This window comes from Pristiophorus japonicus, chromosome 22, assembly GCF_044704955.1.
Source record: "Pristiophorus japonicus isolate sPriJap1 chromosome 22, sPriJap1.hap1, whole genome shotgun sequence".
NCBI classification, from domain to species: domain Eukaryota; kingdom Metazoa; phylum Chordata; class Chondrichthyes; family Pristiophoridae; genus Pristiophorus; species Pristiophorus japonicus.
This window is the reverse complement of record NC_091998.1, coordinates 14651817-14675483: the sequence shown is the minus strand read 5'-3', so window position 1 is coordinate 14675483 and position 23667 is coordinate 14651817. Positions and strand designations below refer to the sequence as shown.

At 42.7% G+C, this 23667-nt stretch overlaps 1 protein-coding gene across 1 annotated transcript; it reads right to left on the bottom strand.

Annotated features, from left to right (window-relative positions):
- Positions 1-1759: 1759 nt before the first annotated feature.
- Positions 1760-21715, bottom strand: LOC139234869 (ferroptosis suppressor protein 1-like). Its single transcript, XM_070865666.1, has 9 exons — positions 21572-21715; positions 19708-19887; positions 17610-17725; positions 17359-17478; positions 16703-16795; positions 15393-15501; positions 12906-13058; positions 8415-8615; positions 1760-2273 (listed from the first exon to the last, which is right to left on the bottom strand). The coding sequence occupies exons 2-9, from the start codon at positions 19880-19882 to the stop codon at positions 2119-2121; spliced, it is 1122 nt and encodes a 373-aa protein (XP_070721767.1). The 5' UTR covers positions 19883-19887; positions 21572-21715; the 3' UTR covers positions 1760-2118.
- Between the last annotated feature and the right edge of the window lie 1952 nt (positions 21716-23667).

The following is a 23667-nucleotide window of genomic DNA, read 5'->3' as shown; positions in this document are numbered from 1 at the left end:
CAGGCCCCGGGGATTTATCGGTCTTCAATCCCGTCAATTTCCCGCCTAATAAAAGGATTTCCTTCAGTTCCTCCTTCTCACTCGACCCTCAGTCCTATAGCATTTCCGGAAGCATATTTGTATCTTCCTTCGTGAAGACAGAACCAAAGTATTTGTTCAACTGGTCCACCATTTCTTTGTTCCCCATTATAAATTCACCTGAATCTGACTGCAAGGAACCTACATTTGTCTTCACTAATCTTTTTCTCTTCACATATCTATAGAAGCTTTTGCAGTCAGTTTTTATGTTCCCAGCAAGCTTCCTCTCATACTCCATTTTCCCCCTCCTAATTAAACCCTTTGTCCTTCTCTGCTGAATTATAAAATTCTCCCAGTCCTCAGGTTTGCTGCTTTTTCTGGCCAGTTTATATCCCTCTTCCGTGGATTTAACACTATCCTTAATTTTCCCTTGTTAGCCACGGTTGAGCCACCTTCCCCGTTTTATTTTTACTCCAGACAGGGATGTACAATTGTTGCAGTTCATCCATGTGATCTTTAAATGTTTGCCATTGCTTATCCACCGTCAACCCTTTAAGTATCATTTGCCAGTGTATTCTAGCCAATTCACGTCTCATCGAAGTTACCATTCCTTAAGTTCAGCATCCTAGTTTCCAAATTAACTGTCACTCTCCATCTTAATAAAGAATTCTACCATATTATGGTCACTCTTCCCCAAGGGGCCTCGCACAACAAGATTGCTAATTAGTCCTTTCTCATTACACATCATCCAGTCTAGGATAGCCAGCCCTCTAGTTGGTTCCTCGACATATTGGTTTAAAAAACCATCCCTAATACACTCCAGGAAATCCTCCTCCACCACATTGGGCAAACCAAACTGGTAGCAATCATGAAGATTAAAGTGACCCATGATTACTGCTGTACCTTTATTGCACACATCCCTAATTTCTTGTTTGATACTGTCCCCAACCTCACTACTACTGTTTGGTGGTCTGTACACAACTCCCACTAGCGTTTTCTGCCCTTTGGTATTCCGTAGCTCCACCCATACCAATTCCACATCATCGAAGCTAATGTCCTTCCTTACTATTGCATTAATTTCCTCTTTAACCAGAAACGCCACCGCACCTCCTTTTCCTTTCTGTCTACCCTACCTGGATGTTGAGTTCCCAGCCTTGGTCACCCTGGAGCCATGTCTCTGTGATGCCAATTACATCATATCCGTTAACAGCTATCTCCGCAGTTAATTCGTCCACCTTATTACGAATATTCCTGCATTGAGGCACAGAGCCTTCAGGCTTGTCTTTTTAAACACACTTTGCTCCTTTAGAATTTTGCTGTAACGTGACCCTTTTTGCTTTTTGCCATGGATTTCTCTGCCCTCCACTTTTACTTTTTTTGTTTCTATCTTTTGCTTCTGTCCCCATTCTGAATCAGGGGCCTTCCTGGTCTTTTAGCCAGCTGAACCATAGGGAAGATTCAATCCAAAGCATTTTACTTAAGAAAATGTCTTCTCACTATTTTTAGATTCTTATACAACGCACATTTCCTAACCAAGAGGCTAAGCAGGTAAACTGCTCTTGGCTCATTTAAAACAGTCTCTCAGGGGCAATGTGGGTTGACATTCCTTTCTGTTTGCAGGAAAGCACTTCACAATCCCACTGCAGATGGTCCAGGTGAAGTCAGCATCCATGTAGGAAATCTTGGGCAACTTCACATGACATGATGCAACAAGCCAACATATCCATAACCTACACCTCCAGGCCACATTTAAAATTTATTCCATTTTTTTCCTTAAAGTTACACTATAAATATATTGATAAACAAATACTTGGCAACAATAAGCATTTTCAAATCCAATGCATTGCTCGCACCAAAGGCAGGATTGCAGTTGCTTTTCTGCACCCATATTGAGGTACTATTTGGTATAGTTTGTGTCATTTCATGGCAGAATGTTGTAAATCTGTTCCAGGGGGGTTCCATCATTTTACCAATTCTAGTTGAAAGTCATTTAGAAATTTACAGCAACAGATATTCAATATTCAAAGGGTTAAATATGCACTGAAGAGGCGGAAGGTGACACATCCTAGAAAGGGAGAAAGGCAGTCAGGCACTCAGCTGTCAGCGAGGTGCTGTTTGGCCCATTTCTTGCCAGCTTTTCCAAACCAGGAGGTCTTTACTTTTGGCCAAGACAACAATAAATTTTCCAACGTGGCAACCATAAAGCTGGCCAATACCATCATTCCGACCCATTGACAACAGCATAGTCAGGGAACCTAGGAAGGCAAGAAATACCAAGGTGAAAAGCTGCTATGAACAGAACAAAAAGAACTTCAGCTTATCTATCTCCTGCTCTGAAGCATGCAGGGGCAAGCAGGAGGACTTTAGGGAAGTGGCCACCATGAAGGTCAAGATACGGCAATTAAGAAAAAAAAGCTAGTCACATTGGAAAAAGCAAAGTTAAATGTTGCAGACGTACTAACTAGCCCATTTTTGTCCCAAGTTTATGCACTCAGGATATATACTGTATCTGCAACTTGAAGCAGTATTGTGCACACACACATGCCTGCTTTTGGAGGGAGCTACAACACCCAATACATGCAGTCAGTGCAACCTACCCAATTACCTCCCAGAAGTCCTACTAACTCAATTAGGTCAGCTTCTTGCAACATGTAGTAGAGTATTTTCAATCCACGCTCTGGAGCAATTAATTATCTTAGTTACATCGATGTCAACACAACACAACTTCATCAACATCTTGAGGACGTTGAAGAATCTTATCTGGCAAGTAAACAAAAGCCAACTGGACCCCAATGACAGCCTTCAACAGCATTCAGTGGGTCTTAACACTGGTACCTAGACTTCAGTCCAAGCAAACCACACCATCCTACATTTGCATTTGGACTACTGTCTTCCTTTCCTGTAAATATTCCACCACTGGATTGTATTTTATGAATTGAAAAGAAACAGAATCATATAGGAGCGACAAATAACAAACCATAGTTTGGAGCATTGTTCCCGCTAAGCTGCGTGGCCGTTCAGACATCTGCAAGGTCCCACACAGGCCATTCACTGGTTTTTACATTGTAGAGACCGTGTATGCACAAAATAGTCAAGCAAGCCACATGTGGGAGGCAGTGCAGCTTACAGGCGACATTGGCTCGGAGAGACCATTACTGCAATTTCAAGCTATTGTAGTAATGCACAGTCAACAAGTATTTTGTATCGGCCTTCACAGTAGAAGACACTAAAAACATCCCAATAATAGATCATCAAGGGGCTATAGGGAGGGAGGAGCTTAAGACAATCACTATCACTAAATAAAAAGTATTCAGTAAAATAATGGGACTAAAGATGGACGTCCCTTGGACCGGATGGCCTGCATCCTAGGGTCTTGAGAAGCGGCTGCAGAGATAGTGGATGCATTGATCGTAATCTACCAAAATTCCCTGGATTATGGGGCGGTTCCAGCAGATTGGAAAACCGCAAATGTAACGCCCCTATTTAAAAAAAGATTCAGACAGAAAGCAGGAAATTATAGACCAGTTAGCCTAACATCTGACATTGGGAAAATGCTGGAGTCCATCATTAAGGAAGCAGTAGCAGGACATTTGGAGAAGCATAATCCAAACAGAGTCAGCATGGTTCTATGAAAGGAAATCATGTTTGACAAATTTGCTGGAGTTCTTTGAGAATGTAATGAGCAGGGTACACTACCAAACAGTTGTGGCAGTGTAGCGAGACGGCATTAAACTGGAAATTAGAGATGCATGTAGCAAGGGAACTACAGTAATTGTAGGTGACTTTAATCTACATATAGACTGGCCAAACCAAATTATTAATAATACTGTGAAAGATGAATTCCTGGATTGTGCACGAGATGGTTTTTTTAGATCAGTATGTTGAAGCGCCTACTAGGGAACAGGCTATCCTAGATTGGGTACAGTGTAATGAGAAGGGGTCAATTAACAGTCATGTTGTGTGGGGTCCTTTAGGGAAGGAGTGACCATAACATGATTGAATTCTTTATTAAGATGGAAAGTGAAGTAGTCCGATCCAAAACTAGGGTCCTAAATCTAAACAAACGAAACTACGAAGGTATGAGGAATGAATTGGCTATGATAGATTAGGAGGATTCATTAACAGGCATGACAGTGGATAGGCAATGGCTAACATTTAAGGAATGAATGCATGAATTGCAACAGTTATACATCCCTTTGGCATAAAAACACAAATGGAAGTGTGGCCCAACCATGGCTAACAAAAGAAATTAAGGCTAGTATTAGATCCAAGAGGCAAAGTTGCCAGAAAAAGTAGTAAGCCTGAGGATTGGGAGATTAGAATTCAACAAAAAAGGACTAAGAGATTGATTATGAGGGGAAAAAATATATAGAGTATGAAAGTAAACTTGCAAGGAACATAAAAAACGATAGCAAAAGTTTCTACAAGTACGTAAAAAGAGATTAGTGAAGACAAATGTAGGTCCTTTAATGGGACTGAAGGCCGATAAATCCCCAGGGCTTAATGATCTGCATCCCAGAGTACTAAAAGAGGTAGCCATGGAAATAGTGGATGCATTGGTTGTCATCTTCCAAAATTCTATAGATTATGGATCAGTTCCTGCAGATTGGAGGGTGGCAAATGTAACCCGCTATTTAAAAAAGGTGGGAGCGAGAAAACAGGGAACTGTAGACCGGTTAGCCTATCAGTAGTAGGGAAAATGCCAGAGTCTATTATAAAAGGATGTGATAACAACACACTAGATAATACCAATGGGATTAAACAAAGTCAACATGGATTTATGAAAGGAAAATCATGTTTGACAAACCTACTGGAGAATTTTGAGGATGTAACTGATAGAATAGATAAGGGAGAACCAGTGAATGTAGTGTATTTGGATTTTCAGAAGGCCTTTGATAAAGCTCCACATAAGAGGTTATTGTGCAAAATTAAAACACATAGGATTGGGGGTAATGTATTGGCATGGAGTGAAAATTGGTTAACTGACAGGAAACAGAGGAGGAATAAACAGGTCTTTTTCAGGGTGGCGGGCAGTGACTAGTGGGGTACCACAGGGATCAGTGCTTGGGCCCCAGCTATTCACACAAATAATATATAACCAAATATAATATTTCCAAGTTTGCTGACGACACAAAACTCGGTGGATTGAGAGTTGTGAGGAGGATGCAGCGTAGGTTGAGTGAGTGGGCAAACACATGGCAGATGCAGTATAACGTGGATAAATGTGAAGTTATTCACTTTGGTAGGAAAAACATAAGGACAATGTATTGTTTAAATGTTGATAGCTTTGGAAGTGTCGATGTAGAGGGACCTGGGAGTCCTTGTACACCAGTCATTAAAAGCAAACATGCAGGTGAAGCTAGCAGTTAGGAAAGAAAATGGTATGTTGGCCTTCATTGCAAGAGGATTTGAGTACAGGAGCAAGGATGTCTTACTACAGTTATACAGGGCCTTGGTGAGACCTCACCTGGAGTATTGTGTGCAATTTTGGTCTCCTTACCCAAGAAGGGATATGCTTGCCATAGAGGGAGTGCAGCGAAGGTTCACCAGACTGATTCCTGCGATGGCCGGACTGTCGTATCAGGAGATATTGGGTCGACTAGGCCTATATTTACTAGAGTTTAGAAAAATGAGGGGGGATCTCATTGAAAGGTATAAAATTCTGACTGGGTTGGATAGACTGGATGTGGGGAGGATGTTTCCCCTGGCTGGGAAGTCTAGAACAAGGGGTCGCAGTCTCAGAATACAGGGTAGGAAATTTAGGACCGAGGTGAGGAGAAATATTTTCACTCTAGGAGGGTGGTGAACCTTTGGAATTCTCTACCACAGAAGGCTGTGGAGGCCAAGTCACTGAATATATTTGAGAGGGAGATAGATTTCTAGAAACAAAAGGCATCAAGGGGTATGGGGAAAAATCAGGAATATGGTGCTGAGATAGAGGATCAGACATGATCATATTGAATGACGGTGCAGACTCGAAGGGCTGAATGGCCTACTACTGCTCCTATTTTCTCTGTTTCTAGGGTGGCTAGGGGGAACCAGTGGATGTGTTGTATTTGAATTTCCTGAAGGCATTCGATAAGGTACCACATTAAAAGGTTACTGCACAAGATAAGAGCTCACGAGGTTGGGGGCAATATATTAGCATGGATAGCTAACAGAAAAAACAAAGTCAGAATAAATGGGTCATTTTCCGGTTGGCAAACAGTGACTACTGGGGTACCGTAGGGATCTATATTAATAACTTGGATGAAGGGACAGAGTGTAATGTAGCCAAATTTGCTGATGATACAAAGATGGGTGGGAAAACAAGTTGTGAGGAGGACACAAAAAATCTGCAAAGGGATATAGACAGGCTAAGTGAGTGGGCAAAATTTTTGCAGATGGATTATAATGTGGGAAAGTATGAGGTTATCCATTTTGGCAGGAAAAATAAAAAAGCAAATTATTTAAATGGAGAGAAATTACAAAATGCTGCAGTGCAGAGGGACCTAGGGGTCCTTGTGCATGAAACACAAAAATAGTTAGTATGCAGGTACAGCAATTAATCAGGAAGACAAATGGAATGTTGACCTTTATTGCAAGGGGGATAGAGTACAAAAGCAGCGAAGTCTTGGACATTGGTGAGGCCACGCCTGGAGTACTGCGTAGAGTTTTGGTCTCCTTATTTTAAGGACGGATATACTTGCATTGGAGGCAGTTCAGAGAATGTTCACTAGGTTGATTCCAGAGATGAAGGGATTGACTTATGAAGAAAGGTTTGAGCAGGTTTGGCCTATACTCATTGGAGTATAGACGAATGAGGCATGATCTTATCAAAACATATAATATACTGAGGGGGCTCAACAAGGTAGATGCAGAGAGGATGTTTTCCCTCGTGGGGGAAATCTAGAACTAGGGGGCATAGTTTCAGAATGAGGGGTCGCATTTAGAACGAATATAAAAAAGAGGAATTTCTTCTGAGGGTTGTAAATCTGTGGAATTCTCTGCCCCAAAAAGCTGAGGAGGCTGGGTCATTGAATATATTTAAGATGGAGATAGACAGATTTTTAAGCGATAAGGGAGTGAAGGGTTATGGGGAGCAGGCAGGGAAGTGGAGCTGAGTCCATGATCAGATCAGCCTGATCTCATTAAATGGCGGAGCAGGCTCGAGGGGCCAAATGGCCTACTCCTGCTCTTATTTCTTATGTTCTTATGAGCCATTCTTGGATCATTTTTTAGTTGATATGGCTCTATCCTTACTTAATGCTACTTTTATACTCAAGCCAAAGTGTGTTGAAACTTCCAAGACAGCATTCAATGCACCGGAATCTGTGCTGGCCACATATGCTGCTCACACAATGCTCCTCAACTTCAGCACCGCATTTATATGTGGTACTAGTGTGTGTTTTATTATGCCCCTTAAAATAACAACCAGCTTGTGCAGCCATTATGGTGTGACTGGATGCTGCTTCAGGGTTGCTAAATTGTGATCACAGGAGTTTGATGGGTTAAGATAATTAATGGGTTAAGTTAGCACACCCCACTCCAAACAAAGGACCTGCCCAAGCCTCTAATGACACCTTGCATGTGACCTTGTGGAAATATGCAAGAGTGGAAAGAATGCAGCTCTGCTAGGTATCACCATATCTTTCTTCAGGGACACCCTAGCTTTGTTTTAGCATCTCCCACAATGGTAAGCCAAGAATCGGAACACCGCACGTCAGTGACACAGTGCAAACCCTATCCACTACACTGGTACAGCACGCTAGGAGTCTCACTGTGTTCTGCCACTATCACCTCGATTTCATTCAACAGTGCATGATCATGCCACAGTTGAATAATTCAGGTATCAGGATGAAATAAGGCAGAAAGGTCATTTGGAAATCCTCACTCATACAGTTAAGGTACAACCAAGTTTTCTCCCCACTTCTCCCAATTGGCATGGCAATTACAGTGCCAGCATGGCTCAGCATTCTCGCCTCGGAGTCAGAAGGTTCTAGTCTCACTCCAGAGACTTAGACAAAAATCTAAGTTGGCACTCCAGTGCAGTACTGAAGGAGCACTGTACTGTTGGAGGTGCCATCTTTCAGATGAGATGTGTAACCGAGGACCCGTCTGCTCTCAGGTGGACGTAAAAGATCCCGTGGCACTATTTTCAAGAGCAGGGGACTTATCCCGAGTGTCCTGGCTAATATTCCTCAATTAACATCACAAACAGATTTTGGGGGGGAAGAGGAGAAGAGAGGAGAAGGAGGAGAGAGAAGAGAAGGAGAAGAGAAGAGAAGAGAAAAGAGAAAAAAGAGAAAAAAGAGAAGAGAGAGTGTGAACTGTAAAGTCTATTCCAGGATGTCATAATGCCATTTCCTTTTTAACATTCAAAGCAGTTTGATGAAAGCATTTGCAGAACCCCCTACCTGGCTTGTAAACTTTCAGAGGCTTTTCTCGAAGGCTGTTGGCAATATTATCCACAGCAACTACTGCATGGAGTCCAGCATGATAAGCCATTTTAGGCTCCTTCACGTCTGCACAATCTCCTATCGCATAAACATTTACCATCCCAATGACTTGCAGATGCTCATTGACTATTAATGCACCATTTTCAGCAAGTTGATCATCTGTGAAAAAGAAAAAGCATAAAACTTGCACTTCAATTTCTAAGATATGCACAGATTAGTCTGTATTGTGCTTTACATTATGAAGCAGCAACATACTTAAGTCTTACCTCAGATAAAAGAGTCAATGGGAAGCCTATTTTCAGGCAAATTAGAATGCACCCATCCCCCCCACCACCAATTTAAAAATCCAGAATAAAAGGTTTCTTTTGAAGTTTCTCACAACCAAAGAGGAATTACATTATCAAACTCCTTCAAGAATACTATTTTTGTACAGACTGTTGCAAAACACGCTGTGAATTGCCTGAAATACTGTTAACAAAATGGTGTTTCAGCTCAAAAGGAATCCACACAAAATGGAGTCAGCAGTTGGATTGAATGTTGGGAATTCGGAACCATTTAAGACCATGTTTATTTAAACAGAGCATTCCTTACCAGTGATAAAGAAGCCAACATTAAGCACTGGCTCAGGAATAGCTTGTTAGTGGGACATAAATATGTCATGTCCTATTTGTTCCTGTTCAAGACCCTTTGTTAAAAGAATAAAAGTTAGTGAAGTAAAAATGGAACTTGGCAAGAATCATTTGCATTTATATAGCACTGTTAATGTAGTGAAACAGGAATGTTGCGATTAAAAAATTGACATCGAGCTGCACAAGTAGAAATTAGGCAGGAAGAGGGAGGTTTTTAAGGAGCGTCTTGAAGGAGAAAAGTGGGGTAGAGAGGCGGAGAGGTTTAGGCAGCGAGTTAAGAGTTTGGGGCCTAGACAACAGAAGACAAGGCCACCAATAGTTGAGCGATTATAAATCAGGGATGCTCAAGAGGGCAGAATTAGAGGAGTGCAGACATAATGGGGGGGGGGGGGGAGGGCTTGTGGGGCTGGAGGAGATTACAGAGATAGGGAGGAGCGAGGCCATGGAGGGATTTGTAAATAAGAATGAGAATTTTGAAATCGAGGCATTGCTTAACCGGGAGCCAATGTAGGTCAGCGAACACAGGGATGATGGGTGAGTGGGACTGAGAGAGTTTGGACACGAGCAGGTATCCATTAACTTTGGCATCTTTGAGAGATTTGTGTGACTGTCAGAAGGGTTCATTTCTTTTGTTTCTGACACTTGTGTCACCCAGATTGGTCAACTGCACAGAAATGGGTTTTTCTTTAAACTTATCAGAGGCGCTCTTTGCCTTTGTTAGATGTAGATTCTCTTTGCTAGTTAGAATGTTCTCTATGTCTTCTCCAGTAGTAATTTTTACCTATCAGATGTAGCAAGGTACGTCAACAAGCACAAGGTATATTCAGGACAGAGAGCAAGAGGTTTATATAGGTCGGATTGTACGGCGACAATTAGCCAATTATAGGCAGAAATGGGTGTGTGCCACTTAATTGTACATGTTGCCAGAGATAAAGGAAGTTAAGCCAGTAAGCTCAGATACAGTTGCCAGTGCACAAGATGGATCCGAGTGGAACAGATAACCCCGCCATCGAAGGTACTCATCAACTAGACTTTCCAGAAGCTAATGCTGCCATCCCAGGGCAGGAGGAAAATCAACTCAACCATGCTGCTCACAAGGGTAAGGTTGTATAAGCTCTGGCAATATTGCTAGCCACCAGCAGACTGACATTGTTCAATAGACTAGTTATCCAATGCTGTTAGTTTGTCAGCTATCCAAGAAGTTAATCCTAAAATGAAGATCACCAATTTGCAGTAGTCTCAGACACAGTTCTCAACTATAGTTTGATGTTCAGTAAGTCAGTTAATGCAGAATTCCAATGATGCCTTTGCAATCGCTATTATTCATTTGGTTAAGTAACTATTAATCATTTATTATTCAAATTGCTAGGTAACCCTGTCTGTAACTATTTGTATCCATGCGAACAATTAATACTCTATGTTTAAATTTAAGTAGTGATAGTTATGATCTTGTAGTGAATAAATAGTTGTTAGTGTATGATTTGTTGTCTGACTTCTTTGACGATTTGGCAAGAAAGGGTTAACTAATTCACTCGCTAGCTTGTCAGTATCTTGAGTTACTTTTGAGAAAATAAGGTTTTACATTTTTAATGCGCTTATATTCCAGAGGTCTGGGAGCAAAACACCTCAAGATACTTGAAGGATTGCCTAGTTTAATGGTCTTTCATAAACACTTCTCTCTCCTCTCCATTACCCCCTCTTGCTACCCCAGCTATTTTGTCACTTCTTTCCTAGTTGAGCCTTCATCCTTAATTAGTGCAACAGATTTGCATTAAAATCATAATCACACGTTAATTTGTCCAGAGTCTACCATGGAAGGTCACACAGTATCCATCTGTTCACAGGAAGCCTCCTACATCTCCGGGCACCGAGAGATGTTGAATGTCATGGGCTCCAATGTAACAATTCCTGTGCACTTTCTTCCTGTCCCTCACTCTGGGAAGAGGGAGGGGTGCTTGAAACTGTTTTGTTGACCCAGTGCCATCCTAGCAACCTATACAAAATAGGACCATGTAGTCACTTATTACGATCTTGGACAGATAACCTCAATGTTGTTAAGCCCTGCCCTGTCAAGACTACAAGATTATATCACTACTTAAACCTAAACATTGAGCATGCAAACAATGAATCGCTACAAAAGCAAGATACTGTGGATGCTGGAAATCGGAAATAAAAAAACAGAAAATGCTGGAAACACTCAGCAGATCAGGATGCATCTGTGGAGAGAGAAACAGGGTTAACGTTTCAGGTCGTTAATCTATCAGAACTGGTCAAAGGTCACTGGCCTGAAACGTTACTCTGTTTCTCTCTCCACAGACACTGGGAGACTCTGACATTGGGTCACGGGGACACCATGTTTCAGTGTCCCAGTGTCTCGGAGACAGAGAGCCACAGAGACACTAGGACACATCTCTCTCCACAGATTCTGCCCGACCTGCTGAGGATTTCCTGTTTTTATTAATGAATAGATACAAGTAAATAGACCGAGTTACCAAGCAATTTGAATACAACAGAACCAGAACACAGAACAGCTCAATATTACAAAGAATTCCATCCAGCTATTTCTGGTCTGGTTATTTATTTTTGAGTGAGCATCCAGGTCAAAAAGAAGACTTCAATGTATGAAAAAAATCTGTAGTTCTGGTTGTTGGACATCCTGGAGAGATACACGTTGGGCATCTTGGGGAGCTAAGGGCTAACAGTCAAACTTCTTTGTATCTTAAACCCACAGGTTTTTCAATATAAAAACAGGATGGCTTTGAAGTGTCATAAAAGGAATGCATTTGCTTGTTTTCTGAGATGCAAAGTGCTTGTGCAAGGGAATGTGTGTTAATAACGACATCAACCATGAATCATAGAAATTTACCACACAGGGAAGGAGCCCATTTCGGCCCATCGCGTCTGTGCTGGCCGACAAAGAGCTATCCAGTCTAATCCCATTTTCCAGCTCGAGGTTCATAGCCCTGTAGGTTACGGCACTTCAAGTGCATATCCAAGTACTTTTTAAATATGATGAGGGTTTCTGCCTCTACCACCCTTTCAGGCAGTGAGTTTCAGACCCCCACCACCCTCTGGGTGGTTAATGTAACTTTAGTTTTAGGGTAATGAAAGAGGGGTAGCGAGTCCATTTGCTGAAGATAACAGTTGGAAAAGGAAGTCTTGTTTAAAAGGGAAGTGGTTTTGAAGTGAACAATTGCAAATTGTTTTCATAATATATTTTGTTTCCAAAGGATTTGGAGAAATAGGTAATGTTAAAGTTTTCCTTTGATGTAGTCAAAATATGTTGCATAAAGTAGCATGGTTTTCAACAGTATCAGAGTGTGCTCGAAAGATACAGAGACCGAATTCAGTTAAGACTGATCACCTTTCTGTGCATCAATAACGTCAGTTCCATATACTCCACTATGAAGTCTTGCGCTTACTCGAAACGTGGGGTTGTGAACCAGATGAGAAAAGGAGGGCGACTGCTTAACAATGGAAGAATACATGGCACACCGAGGGAAAGGAAGAGGACCAAAAGATGGCATTTTCTGATGGCTGAACCTTCTTGCTGAGCAACGGGTAGACAGAATCCCTTGCACAGTCTGCAGCAGACCCCTACCCATTCATGCCTTGGCTTGTATTATTCCTCCTCGGCCCCGCCCAAATTGTGTGTCTGTAATCCAATTAAAGACAGATTCTCTTCCAGGTTATACAGAACTTGGTCAAATCTGTACATTTCGATACAAGGGGCTGAGATAGGAAGGGGCAAGGCCCTTGAGGAGATTTGAAAAAGGAGCAGAACCTTAATCTACTAGAATAGGTCAGAATTAGAACTCACTAAAAGCATTTGAATATGCTGAAGAATTAATCCTGATTCCAGTACAACAGATGATCATGTCTACAATGATTTCCAGACCCTTGTCGGTCAACACTTTCATGTCGTTCTGTATTTCATTCACCACGAGATCTTGCAGGTTAGTGACCTTCTGTCCTTTTGGGGAAAAAGCACATGAGTACAAAGGATTTACTTACATATTAGACGAGCGAATGTAAACTGCATCCATCCAAATATAAACAGCAACAACTTGTATTTATATAGCACCTTTAATGTATTGAAACATCCCAAGGCGCTTTATAGGAGTATTAAGAGATAAAAAATTTGACCCCGAGCCGCATAAGTAGAAATTAGTGCAGGTGACTAAAAGCTTGGTCAAAGAGATAGGTTTTTTAAAAAAAAAGTTGCATTTATATGGCACCTTCCACAACCACCGGATGTTTCAAAGCACTTTAAAGCCAATTATGTATTTTTGGAGTGTAGTCACTGTTGTAATGTGGGAAACGCTGCAGCCAACTTGCGCACAGCAAGCTCCCATAAACAGCAATGTGATAACCAGATAATCTGTTTTTTTTGTTATGTTGATTGAGGGATAAGTATTGTCCAGGACACCGGGGATAACTACTCTGCTCTTCTTCGAAATAGTGCCATGGGATCTTTTACAGCCACCTGAGAGGACGGACAGGGCCTCGGTTTAACGTCTTATTTGAAGGAGCGTCTTGGAGGAAAGAGAGGCGGAGAGGTTTAGGCAGCGAGTTCCAGAGCTTGGGGCCTAGGCAACAGAAGGCACGGCCACCAATGGTTGAGTGATTATCAGGGCTGCTCAAGGGGGCAGAATTAGAGGAGCGCAGACATCTCGGAGGATTGTGGGGCTGGAGGAGATTACAGAGATAGGGAGGGGTGAAACCATGGAGGGATTTGAAAACAAGGATGAGATTTTTGGGAGAATTGAGAATTATGATGAGAAACTTCAGGAAGCCGTTCTCAGATGCACCATTGGAGGATCCAAGGGTCACAGGACTATATCAGGGAATCCAGGCAAGGTACCACCCCACAAATGATCAGGATTCAAGTTAAGATGGGCTGAACAGTGCACCATCTGGGAAATAAGTCAGGCTCCAGATGGGGAAAGAACATAACTCAGTTCAGTTCAAATCAACTTGGATTGACTCCAAAATAGAAATACAAAAGCAGGACAATATAGTTCCATTTACCAAGAACATAAGAACTTAAGAAATAGGAGCAGGAGTAGGCCATACGGCCCCTCGAGCCTGCTCCGCCATTCAATAAGATCATGGCTGATCATCGACCTCAACTCCACTTTCCCGCCCGATCGTCATATCCCTCGATTCCCCTAGACTCCAAAAATCTATCGATCTCAGTCTTGAATATATTCAGAAAATCAGCATCCACAGCCCTCTGGGGCAGAGAATTCCAAAGATTCACAACCCCCTGAGTGAAGAAATTCCTCCTCATCTCGGCCTTAATTGGCCGACCCCTTATCCTGAGACTGTGCCCCCTAGTTCTCGACTCTCCAGCCAGGGGTAACAACATCTCTGCATCTACCCTGTCAATCCTCTTCAGAATCTTGTATGTTTCAATGCGATCACCTATCATTCTTCTAAACTCCAGAAAGTATAGGCCAATTCTACACAATATCTCATCATAAAATAGCCCCCTGATCCCAGGAATCAATCTAATGAACCTTCATTGCACCACCTCCAAGGCAAGTATATCCTTTCTTAGATAAGGAAGCCAAAACTGTGCACAGTACTTCAGGTGTGGTCGCACCAAGGTCCTTCCTTACTCATAGTCCAACCACCCACGCCCCTCCACAAAAGGTAAATTTTCTTCATAGAATGTAGAATTAATTTCAGCTATTAAAAAAAAATGGAGGTAAAACCTCCATGAACCAAGGGGGCGAAAAAAAAGTTCTTGGGGCATTACACTAAAGCAAGTCTTAAGCAGTTTGAATCTGACGAGTCCCCAATCAGCAAGTTCCACCCCTTATAACACGAACAACAGACATCAAGATCCATCCAACACGACCTTTAATTTCCTCAGACTACAAAGAGAAAAGTGGATTAGAAGACTTATAAAAAGAAAGCATGACAAATACTGGAAATCCAAAAGACGACAGGACATGTTGGAAACACATTCTGACAAAGTCTACACCTGAAACATTAACCGATTTCCCCCCCCCCCCAGCCCCCAGACATTAGTGGACCTGCAGTGTATTTGCTGCGATTTGAGGACACAGATCCAAAGTCAGAATTATACGCAACCATTACAATGAACTGACAGATCCTGAATGTATCAAGTAGGCCAGAGAAGGGCGTCAGAAGCATGGAATGATAATGCTAAAATCAATGCCGTTCCCCTTCTGAAATATAGACAATTGCCATTTTTATTTTAATATATGGAGGTGCGATAAAGAGCCTTGGTCCCTTATAAATCTTACTCTCATTGCTAGTCTTGATAGCACCGTACCTAACTCAAGCAGGACCCCTTTGTTCAGGAGGATTTCTTTCACACCTTGCCTTACACTGGGTAAGAGTTGAACATCAGCCAACGCAATCTTGGAGTGAATTAAGATTACCTAAAGAGAAAAATTTAAGTTAAAATAAATTCAGCATTTTGGAAGCAGATATTTAACTAGATGAGATATACGAGCAGAGATTCTGGAACGTGCTGGAGAGCACCACATCCCAATAGAACTGGTTACACTGCTCTGAAGATTGAGAAGATTTCTTCTCCCTTTTATGCACATAAACCTTTCAGAATGAACTCCCTGAAAAAATAGTGGGAACACATTCAATAATAACTTTCAAAAGGGAATTGGGGAAATGCTCAAAAAGGCTACGGAATGGGAGCAGGGGAGTGGTACTAATTGGATAGCTCTTTCAAAGTGCCACGATGGACTGAATGACCTCCTTCTGTGCTGTAAGATTTTAAGAATCTTTGAGGTGTCGGGAAAAAAATTCATGAAATCACTCAATTTTCAAAAAGAAAAAAAAAGACTTGCATTTATAAAGCACCTTTCATGACCACCGGATGTCTCAAAGTGCTTTACAGCCAATTAAGTATTTTTGGAGTGCAGTCACTGTTGTAATGTGAGAAACACAGCAACCAATTTGCACACAACAAGTTCCCACAAACACATGATAATGACCAGATAATCTGTTTTTGTTATGTTGATTGACGGATAAATATTGGCCAGGACACCGGGGCAAAATCCCCTGCTCTTCTTCGAAATAGTGCCATGAGATCTTTTACATCCACTAGAGAGCAGATGGGGCCTCGGTTTAATGTCTCATCCGAAAGTGCAGCGCTCCCTCAGCACTGCACTGAGAGTGTCAGCATGGATTGTGTGCACAAGTCCCTGGAGGGGGACTTGAACCCACAAGTTTCGGACTCAGAGGCGCGTGTGCTGCCCACTGAGCCACAGCTGACACAAATCACAAATTTGTTCCAAATCATAGAATCTTAAACAAGAAGCCACCATGCGGCCCATTGTGCCTATGCTGGCTCTTTGAACGAGCGATCCAATTAGTTCCACTCTCCTGCTCTTGCCCCATAGCCCTGCAAATTTTCCTTTTCAAGTATATCTCTATGGATGGTTATGCTGCAGTTTGTCTAACTCACACTTGCCTGCATCACAAAACAGTTAGGTTATAGAGACTTCATCTTTTCCTAAAGAGCAGCTTATAGAATAGCATGTAATGGAGGACCTTAGTTCATGCACAGGGGCATTCAGTGCAAATTCAGTCTCATTATATCAAACTGACAATGCTACGCACCTCCTTGTCGGGATAATCAGTTTTGATTTCTGCTGCCATTTCCACACCAGCAGATCCACCTCCAATCACAGCAACTCGCTGAGCTTCCTGTATCTGTGTGAACACACAAAATTACTTTAAAAAGTTTTAAAAAGCCGGACATCCCAAAACCAATGAAATATTTTTTGAAGTGTGGTCACTATTGCAACGTAGGAAAAGTAGCAGCCAATTTGCGCACAGCAAGCTCCCATAAACTGCAATATGATGACCAGATAATCTGTTTTAGTGATGTTGGTTGAGGGATAAATATTGGCCAGGACACCGGGGATAACTCCCCTGCTTTTCTTTAAAATAGTGCCATGGGATCTTTTACATCCACCAGAGAACGCAGACGGGGCCTCGGTTTAACATCTCATCTGAAATACGGCACCTCCAACAGTGCAACATTCTTCAGCACTGCACTTGTGTCAGCCTGCATTTGTGTGCTCAAGTTCTTGGAGTAGGACTTGAACCCACAACCTTCGGACTCTCAGGCGAGGGTGCTGCCCACTGAGCCACAGGCTGATACTTCGTTACAGATTACAGGGATACCCGTGCAGGAGCCAACATTGAAATTGCAGATTTAAAAACTTTTATATTTTTAATTGTCACTTTAACAGTCTACCACATCGTATTACCTTTTCCACTATATTTTCATACATCTGAATAGCATTCTCCATTGGAACTGGTTCATTGAATTTTCCAGGGAATGGCCCCGAGCTACCAGTTGCCAATATGAGGTGGGAAAAATGTACGATCTTCAAAACAAAAACAGTCAGTTAAAATGGTACTGTAACACATCGAGATTAAAAGAAAATATTTCACACAAGTGACCTCATTGTGACACATCTGGAGCATTTATTTTCGTGAAACAACAATGCATGCTTACCTCCCCACTCTCTAAAATAACATTCTGTTTCTCTAAATCGATATCAGTGACCTTGCCTTGCTTGAAGTTCTCTGCAAATGTCTCCTTGAATGATATGAATGTTTTCTTTGCAAATCCTAATGAAAAGAAAAGCAATATTGGAGAGGTGATCGTGGAAATTTGAATATAAATGGGCAAGAAATGGTAACAAATGCAACATTAAAAAGGCTTCTATTGGCCCCTGTCCATATCCATAACCTACATACAATTTTGAGTTTGTAAGTCAGCAGTTTTTGACAATATTCTGCTCTGAAATTGGAACATCATACTCAACATTGAAATTGAAGGTCAAAATAGTGAAAAACTTTGAAGCAAAGAATAAGTTTTTTTTTTATATATCCAATGAACTGGACTCAACAACTTTGTGGTAGAGAATTCCACAAGTTCACAATTCTCTGGGTGAAAAATTCACTTAATGCCTGAACTTTTATCATTATTGCAATTTTGATCAAATATTATCCAAACGCTCCAGCCAATGTCTGGATGAGATGAATGGGGGTGTGTTTTCATTGAATTACTCCTGACTCCTGGAATGCTCCTTTCTTCACATTGGAGGACAAGCTGGGTCACTGCATGCAAGGATCCCACTATCATTTCTCTGATCAGTCAAAAGTTTGTGCACCTATATGGTGCAGTGCCATGCTGCCAGTTCTGCTTGTCCCCTCCCAGAGAGAAGGTTCATTTAACCCAGGGCTTTAACCATGGGTCTCAAGTTTAGATTTCCTCACCCTAGTGTAAGCTGTGGCTCAGTGGGTATCACTCAGTCAGAAGGTGGTGGGTTCAAGTTCCACCGCAGGGACTGGAGCACAAAAAAAAAAATCCAGGCGGACACTCCCAGTGCAGTGCTGAGAGAGTGCTGCACTGTCGGAGGTGCCAGCTTTTGGACGAGACGTTAAACCGAGGCCCTGTCTGCTCTTTCAGGTGGACAAAAAAGATCCCAAGGCACTATTCTGAAGAGGAGCAGGGGAGTTATCCCTGGTGTCCTGGCCAATATTTATCCCTCAATCAACATTAAAAAAGAAGATTATCTGGTCATTATCACATTGCTGTTTGTGCACAAGTTGGTTGTAGCGTTTCCCACATTATTACATGTAGTTCGGGACCTGGAATATTAGGTCCTTCATTGAAACACCTGCAAACTCATCCCTTGGCGTGGAAGCAAGTCATCCTCGATATGAGGGACCACCTATGACAACAACAGTGAGTACACTCCAAAAGTACTTCATTGGCTGTGAAGCACTTTGAGACATCCAGTGGTCATGAAAGGTGCTATATAAATCCAAGTCTTTATTTTGTTCTTTGACTGGGAGCCTGAACTTGTGCAGCTATTATATAGGTGTATTCAGCTATGCTTTTGTGATACAAAACTATTGAAATTAAAAACAAGGTGCTCTCATACCACACTTAACTGCACAGAATTTTAACGGATTAAAATTAGTTAGGCAGATTCTTTGCAGGGAATTGTTCCGTTGCTTAAAAATGGACTAACTGAAATTATGGAGCAAGTAATCCCATTTAGTTATAACACAGCTATAGAACTACATCTCACAGCATCGATGTAAACAGTAGGCTGATAACTGTTCAGGAGTTGACTCCTTTGCAGATGGGGGGGGTGGGGGGAAGATCGTCCAACTCTCATTTAATAAGAACATAGAAATAGGAGCAGGAGTGGGCCATACGGCCCCTCGAGCCTGCTCCGCCATTTAATACGATCATGGCTGATCCAATCATGGACTCTGGTCCACTTCCCTGCCCTACTCCCCATAACCCCTTATTCCCCTATTAGTTCCCATAACCCCTTATTCCCCTATCGGTTAAGATAACAAGAAATATGTTTACTAGTCCATCCCTACAATATTCTGTAGCCATGATAAAAACACAAGTATGCTTCAGGTGAACATCACTACCTTTCCTTCGAGGTTGCTGTAGAGCTCAGCACAGCAAGCCTTTCGGCGACAACAGAAATGTGTCACAATATGCCCACCTATTCATTACTGCCAAAACGCACAGAGAGCTCATTCCCAGAATTAACATACAGATTATTCTTCTGTCAACTCACCACTTTCCACCGACGCTCTGAGGGCTCCCGGGTTGTGGTGGAAAGCATCTTTTATGTCGATCAACGTGAATGGAATTCTGTGCGACTTCAGCCGATTTCCTGCTGCAATCCCTCCAAAGCCACCACCAATCACCACAACATGGACACGCTCGTCCACAGATACTGTCCCACCCATGGCACCTCGAGGGGGAAAGAATTTAAATGAATGAGTTAGAAAAAGTATTTACATTAGTTGAAAACACTGCAAATGTCAACAGATACACTGCAAAAGTACTTTGACCAGCACTCCCGATAGATTAGTGGATCAAGTGTGCTCTTTGCTTGAATATCTAATGCTCCAGTAATTTACACACCAGTTATAATTAAGAACCTTTCTAATGTTACAGATGCACATCCAAGGTTCAATATTGAGCCGATTCCCTTACTGCCACCCATGTGCTCACTTCAGGGCAGAATCAGCAACATTATGGATAACTGGCACTTTGTTCCAGACACTCACATACAAAGTCACAGGCATGCCTAAAGCAAATGCCCATGTTCATATCGCATACAGTGAGTGGAGCTGCTCGTGGGACCAGGGAATTCCACTGACGTCAGGGATTTTTCTGCACCAGCCAATGCTAAATGCCAAGAGCCAACAACAGCCAGAATGACCAGAACTGCTGATGGCACCATACGAGAATTCAGATGCACAAAGTAAGATCAACCTCTCAGGAGCAGTGTTACTGCCTCCACTAATATTTACAATCCTGGCCAACACGCATTGTTTTATTACAGAGTCCAAGTTATTTATGCTGATGATGAGAAACAAAAAAGGAAGCCCTGCACTTCTCCCTGGGGCACTCTGCTCAGTACATCTCCCGGATATCACTTCCCCCACCCAACCCAGCACAGCCACTGGTCTCAGGTGGAAAGAGGTGGCTGTCAAAAATAAAAGGGGGCACTTTTGGTCACTGCAGAATTTAGGATCTCTATCCCAAGTTAAGAGTTCAGCTCATAGGGTTACCAACGCTGGTGGGACATATTCCTGCAGGTCTCATTACATGTGACCCCCATCACATCTCCCACTGACCCAGCTCTACCAACATATCCCACCATCTTCCCAAGTCAATCGAGAAGCAAGCAGACTCTTCATGACCCAACTGGATAATGTCAGTCAAACGGCCCTTTTCCCCATCTCCAATCTTTAAAAAAAAAAACTAAAGCTTAAATCTTAACAGATTTTTTAAAAATCAGACTATTATAGTTCACTGTGCTGGTCATTTTTCTCTCCAGCAGTGACCTGGAGATCAATCTTCAATTTCTGGAAACTCCAGGATATTCCTGGAGAGTTAGCGACACTAGGTCAGGGGATATGAGTGCAATCTCTCTCTCTCTCTCTCTCTCTCTCCCACATTCTCCACTGACCTGAAGATACTCAACTCCCATCATGCACTGAACAGGGGACATTTAAAATGGGAATGCTAGCTTATTGCAAGTGACCAATGTCGATACACGAGAATGAAACTGCAGAAAGAACAGCTGGGGCACTGCATCCGACCGCCGCCAGGTGGACAACATAGCCCTGACTGTACAATACTTTCTGTGAATAACAAACCAACAGGCAAATCGGGAAATCCGGCGTTGTTGCTCATTTTGTTTTTGCCCGAAACACTTGGATTTGCTAAATGCAATTCCTACTCTTAAAATTGCATTAAAAAAAGTCGCATAACTGTTCCAAAATGTCGGTTCCTGGAAGGAGAGTTCGTGCAATGTTAATTTGACTGAAGGCAGAGGCAATGTTAGACGAGCGAGACTTCCAGCCCCCGGGCACAACTCAAGCAGGCAGACACTGGTGTAACAATAAGTGAACATCCGCACTCACCGAGCTGGGAAGGGAAGATCTTTTACAGACGCGTCACAAACTAGTACATCACCGCTACCCGCACCAGTATGTTCCTTAGTCAACACTCAGCCCCAAGCCCAGCCTGAACTTCCGTAGGTGGAGCTGATGTTGGTGGAGACAGAAGGGAGTGACTTGCGAATCACGTGCTTGCAATGTCTGAATCACGCAATATCCAATTACAATGGGCCAAGCCAAACTCCTGACACACTTGCGGACCAATACTCAAAGCAGTGCCCTCCTGAACAACAACAGCAGCTTGCATTTATATGGCGCCTTTAACATAGTAAAACGCCCCAAGGCGCTTCACGGCAGTGTTTTAAGACAAAACAAATAAATTTGACTCCGACCCACACAAGGAGAAATTGCGGCAGATGGCCAAAAACTTGGTCAAAGAGGTAGGTTTTAAGGAGCATCTTAAAGGAGGAAAGAGAGGCGGAGAGGTTTAGGGAGGGAGGTTCAGAGCTTGGGGCCCAGCAGCTGAAGGCACGGCCACCGATGGTTAAGCAGTTATAGAAACATAGAAAATAGGTGCAGCATTCGGTCCTTCGAGCCTGCACCGCCATTCAATAAGATCATGGCTGCTCATTCTCTTTCCTGCTTTCTCTCCAAACCCCTTGATCCCCTTAGCCGTAAGGGCCTTATCTAACTACCTCTTGAATATATCCAATGAACTGGCATCAACAACTCTCTGCGGCAGGGAATTCCACAGGTTAACAACTCTCTGAGTGAAGAAGTTTCTCCTCATCTCAGTCCTAAATGGCCTACCCCTTATCCCCTGGTTCTGGACTTGCCCAACATTGGGAACATTCTTCCCGCATCTAACCTGTCCAGTCCCGTCAGAATCTTATACGTTTCTATGAGATCCCCTCTCATCCTTCTAAGCTCCAGTGAATAAAGGTCCAGTTGATCCAGTCTCTCCTCATATGACAGTCCAGCCATCTCTGAAATTAGTCTGGTGAACCTTCGCTGCACTCCCTCAATAGCAAGAATGTCCTTCCTCAGATTAGGAGACCAAAACTGAACACAGTATTCCAGGTGAGGCCTCACTAAGGCCCTGTACAACTGCAGTAAGACCTCCCTGCTCCTATACTCAAATCCCCTAGCTATGAAGGCCAACATACCATTTGTCTTCTTCACCGCCTGCTGTATCTGCATGCCGACCTTCAAAGACTGATGAACCATGACACCCAGGTCTCGTTGCACCTCCCCTTTTCCTAATCTGCTGCCATTCAGATAATATTCTGCCTTCATGTTTTTGCCCCCAAAATGGATAACCTCACATTTATCCACATTATACTGTATCTGCCATGCATTTGCCCACTCACCTAACCTGTCCAAGTCACCCTGCAGCCTCTTAGCGTCCCCCTCACAGCTCACACCGCCACCCAGTTTAGTGTCATATGCAAACTTGGAGATATTACACTCAATTCCTTCATCCACATCGTTAATGTATATTGTAAAGAGCTGGGGTCCCAGCACTGAGCCCTGCAGCACTCCACTAGTCACTGCCTGCCATTCTGAAAAGTTTATCCCGACTCTCTGCTTCCTGTCTGCCAACCAGTTCTCTATCCATGTCAGTACATTACCCCCAATACCATGAGCTTTGATTTTGCACACCAATCTCTTGTGCGGGACTTTGTCAAAAGCCTTTCGAAAGTCCAAATACACCACATCCACTGGTTCTCCTTTGTCCACTCTGCTAGTTACATAGAAACATAGAAACATAGAAAATAGGTGCAGGAGCAGGCCATTCAGCCCTTCTAGCCTGCACCGCCATTCAATGAGTTCATGGCTGAACATGAAACTTCAGTACCCACTTCCTGCCCTCACGCCATACCCCCTGATCCCCCGAGTAGTAAGGACTTCATCTAACTCCCTTTTGAATATATTTAGTGAATTGGCCTCAACTACTTCCTGTGGTAGAGAATTCCACAGGTTCACCACTCTCTGGGTGAAGAAATTTCTCCTTATCTCGGTCCCAAATGGCTTACCCCTTATCCTTAGACTGTGACCCCTGGTTCTGGACTTCCCCAACATTGGGAACATTCTTCCTGCATCCAACCTGTCCAAACCCG

Excerpts from the sequence above, each read along its gene's own strand:
- LOC139234869 (XM_070865666.1), bottom strand. The coding sequence starts at position 19,882 with ATGGGTGGGACAGTATCTGTGGACGAGCGTGTCCATGTTGTGGTGATT. Across the intron at positions 16,796-17,358 it reads ATGAAAATATAGTGGAAAAG|ATACAGGAAGCTCAGCGAGT; the intron begins GTAATACGATGT and ends GTGTTCACACAG. Across the intron at positions 8,616-12,905 it reads AGCATATTCAAATGCTTTTA|ATGATCAACTTGCTGAAAAT; the intron begins GTGAGTTCTAAT and ends TCTTTTTCACAG.